At 38.9% G+C, this 3715-nt stretch overlaps 1 protein-coding gene across 1 annotated transcript; it reads right to left on the bottom strand.

Moving 5' to 3' along the window:
- Window positions 1–1507: 1507 nt before the first annotated feature.
- LOC126935257 (hemoglobin subunit beta) lies at window positions 1508–3244 on the bottom strand. The gene is made up of 3 exons (XM_050756508.1): window positions 2983–3244; window positions 2630–2852; window positions 1508–1770 (listed from the first exon to the last, which is right to left on the bottom strand). The coding sequence occupies exons 1-3, from the start codon at window positions 3072–3074 to the stop codon at window positions 1642–1644; spliced, it is 444 nt and encodes a 147-aa protein (XP_050612465.1). The 5' UTR covers window positions 3075–3244; the 3' UTR covers window positions 1508–1641.
- Window positions 3245–3715: the final 471 nt, after the last annotated feature.

The raw sequence follows: 3715 nt of genomic DNA, 5'->3' as shown, positions 1-3715 counted from the left end.
TCTCTTTGTCTTATTTTCCTTAGTGTTACATCCTCCAGGTCCATCAATTCTGCCATAAATGGCAGGATTTCTTTCTTTTTAATTTTTTTCTTTTCCCATTTTTAATTTTTTGTTTGCTATGGAATCATACGAGTTTCTTATATGTTTTGAATATTAACCAAAATATATAATAAATATTTGATTTGCAAATATGCCATTTCATGGGTCACCTTTCATTTGTTGATTGTTTTCTTTTTTGTGTGGAAATTTTTTTAGTTTGATGTAGCCTCGCTTCTTTATTTTTCCTTTTGTTGCCTTTGCTTCTCATATCAAATTCAAAAAATGACGGCAACATGAACATTACAATTTTCCTCTTATGACTTCTTTAAAATTTTTTATGGTTTTAGGTCTTAGTTGAAATCTTTAACCCATTTTGAAATTTGTTTTTATGGTGTAAGACAAGGTCTGATTTCATTTCATTTTGAGGGTTTCACCCTCTCATATCATAAAATTCTTCTATATACCCTTCTATCATCACGTATTACTGATTATACACCTTGATTTCAGAATCTTGTCAACTAGATTCAGAATTCGACTAGGAGAGAGGACAAGGACCACCTGAGACTCATATTTTATTTCCAGACTCTAGCATCTACCTACCTAGGCATTGAATAAGAAAATGAAGTTAAGGTTGTTGATGGTAACACTGTGCTAGTAACTGCAGAGCCAGAAGCACCATAAGGGGCACGATAAGGGAGCGAGCAGACCTCTAATCACTTACCAATCTTAAACATCCTGAGGAAGAATGGGACTTCCATTTGGCGTGGGCCTATGACAGGGTAATAAGGCAACAGTGAATACCAAGCTACAAAAAGCCCCCTTTCACATTCTTCTCAGTCCTACATTTTCACTCTAAGCCCAGTCCTTCCAAAGCAGACTGTGAAAGAGTGAAAGTTCCAGGAGACTAGCATTGCAGATTCCGGAGCACTGTTAGTAGGGGAGGCAGGGAAGAAGGGCTCACAGGACAGTCAAACCATGGCCCCCTGTTTTTCCTTCTTCAAGTAGACCTCTATAACACAACAGAGACAACTAAGGCTAAGTGGCCAGGTGAGAAGAAACCATCTGGCCATAAAACATGGAAGGAACACTTTAAGGGAAAAGTAATATCTCTAAGCAAGAGAACTAAGTGGAATCAAGGCTGAGAGGTGCAGGATAAGTAAACGAATAGTGAAAAGACATTCATGAAGACAGCTAAAACAGTAAGTAATGTAAAATATAACATAGCAAAACTTTAACCTCCAAGTCAAACCTCCACTTGAATCCTTTTCTGAGGGGTGAATAGGCATAAGCATCGGGGCTGTTGTCAACGTGCATTAGTTGTTTGCAGCCTCACCTTCTTTCATGGAGTTCATAATATAGTGTATTTTCCCAAGGTTTGAACTAGCTCTTCATTTCTTTATGTTTTAAATGCACTGACCTCCCACATGCACTTTTAGGTAAAATATTCAGAAATAATTTAAATACACCATTGCAATGAAAATAAATGTTTTTTATTAGGCAGAATCCAGATCCTCAAGGCCCTTCATAATATCCCCCAGTTCAGTAGTTGGACTTTGGGAACAAAGGAACCTTTGGTAGAAATTGGACAGCAAGAAAGTGAGCTTAGTGGTACTTGTGGGCCAGGGCATTAGCCACACCAGCCACCACTTTCTGATAGGCAGCCTGCACTTGCGGGGTGAATTCTTTGCCAAAGTGATGGGCCAGCACACACACCAGCACGTTGCCCAGGAGCTGTGGGAGGGAGACAAGAGATATGAACATGATTAGCAAAAGGGCCTAGCTTGGACTCAGAATAATCCAGCCTTATCTCAACCATAAAATAAAAGCAAAATGATCACTGGATTATAGCTGCTATTAGCAATATGAAACCTCTTACATCAGTTACAATTTATATGCAGAAATATTCTACTTAAATGCAGAAATATTGCTATTGCCTTAACCCAGAAATTATCACTGTTATTCTTTAGAATGGTGCAAAGAAGCATGATACATTGTATGGTTATTGCCCTGAAAGAAAGAGATTAGGGGAAGTATTAGAAATAAAATAAACAAAAAAGTATATCAAAGCAAGAAGCATTTTAAAAAATTACAAAAGCAAAATTACCCTGATTTGGTCAATATGCAATGTGTATACATATTAAAACATTATGCTTTAACCAATAAATATGTATAATGATTATGTATTAATTAAAAAGAAAGAAAATAAAGTAGGTAGATTATGAATATGCAAATAACCACACATATATTCCAAATAGTAGTGTACTAGGCAGACCGTGTAAGCTGTTTTTTTTAAGTTACTTAATGTATCTCAAAGATATTTCCTTTTGTTATACACAGCATTAAGACATTAAGTATAATAATAAAAATTGCGGAGAAGAAAAAAAAGAAAGCAGGAATTAAACACAAAAGAAAACAATTGTTATAAACAGCAAATAAAAGACACTAAATGATCCTGAGAGTTCCACACTGATTCAATCATTTGTCTCTTCCCCATTCTAAACTGTACCCTGATACTTATCCTCTTCCTATGACATGAAGTTAATCATAGAAAAGAAGGGGAAAGAAAACATCAAGGGTCCCATAGACTCACCTTGAAGTTCTCAGGATCCACATGCAGCTTGTCACAGTGCAGCTCACTGAGCTGGGCAAAGGTACCCTTGAGGTTGTCCAGGTGATTCAGGCCATCACTAAAGGCACCAAGCACTTTCTTGCCATGAGCCTTCACCTTAGGGTTGCCCATAACAGCATCAGGAGAGGACAGATCCCCAAAGGACTCAAAGAACCTCTGGGTCCAAGGGTAGACCACCAGCAGCCTAAGGGTGGGAAAATAGCCCAATAGGCAGAGAGAGTCAGTGCCTATCAGAAACCCAAGAGTCTTCTCTGTCTCCACATGCCCAGCTTCTATTTGCCTCCTTAAGCATGTCTTGTAACCTTGATACCAACCTGCCCAGGGCCTCACCACCAACTTCATCCACGTTCACCTTGCCCCACAGGGTGGTGACGGCATTCTTCTCCTCAGGAGTCAGATGCACCATGGTGTCTGTTTGAGGTTGCTCGTGAACACAGTTGTGTCAGAAGCAAGTGTAAGCAATAGATGGCTCTGCCCTGACTTTTATGCCCAGCCCTGGCTCCTGCCCTCCCTGCTCCTGGGAGTAGATTGGCCAACTGTAGGGTGTGGCTCCACAGGGTGAGGTCTAAGTGATGACAGCCATACCTGTCCTTGGCTCTTCTGGCACTGGCTTAGGAGTTGGACTTCAAACCCTCAGCCCTCCCTCTAAGACATATCTCTTGGCCCCATACCATCAGTACAAATTGCTACTAAAAACATCCTCCTTTGTAAGTGTATTTACCTAATATTTGGAATCACAGCTTGGTAAGCATATTGAAGATCGCTTTCCCAATTTTCTTATTACACAAATAAGAAATTGATGCACTAAAAGTGGAAGAATTTTGCCTACCATAATTCAGCTTAGGGATATATAGATTGATCTCTTCCTGTGTCTCCAGAATACGCAAAATACTTACAGGACAGAATGGATGAAAACTCTATCTCAGTTCTAAGCATATCTTCTCCTGATTTGGATTAAAACCTTCTGGTAAGAAAAGAAAATATATACATATATGTGCATTCATTCATTTGTTGTTGTTTTGTTTTTCTTAATTTGCTCATGTATGC

The sequence above is a fragment of the Macaca thibetana genome, chromosome 14 (assembly GCF_024542745.1).
Source record: "Macaca thibetana thibetana isolate TM-01 chromosome 14, ASM2454274v1, whole genome shotgun sequence".
NCBI lineage: Eukaryota > Metazoa > Chordata > Mammalia > Primates > Cercopithecidae > Macaca > Macaca thibetana.
The sequence above is the reverse complement of the archived record's forward strand: the minus strand, read 5'-3'. Positions and strand labels throughout refer to the sequence as shown.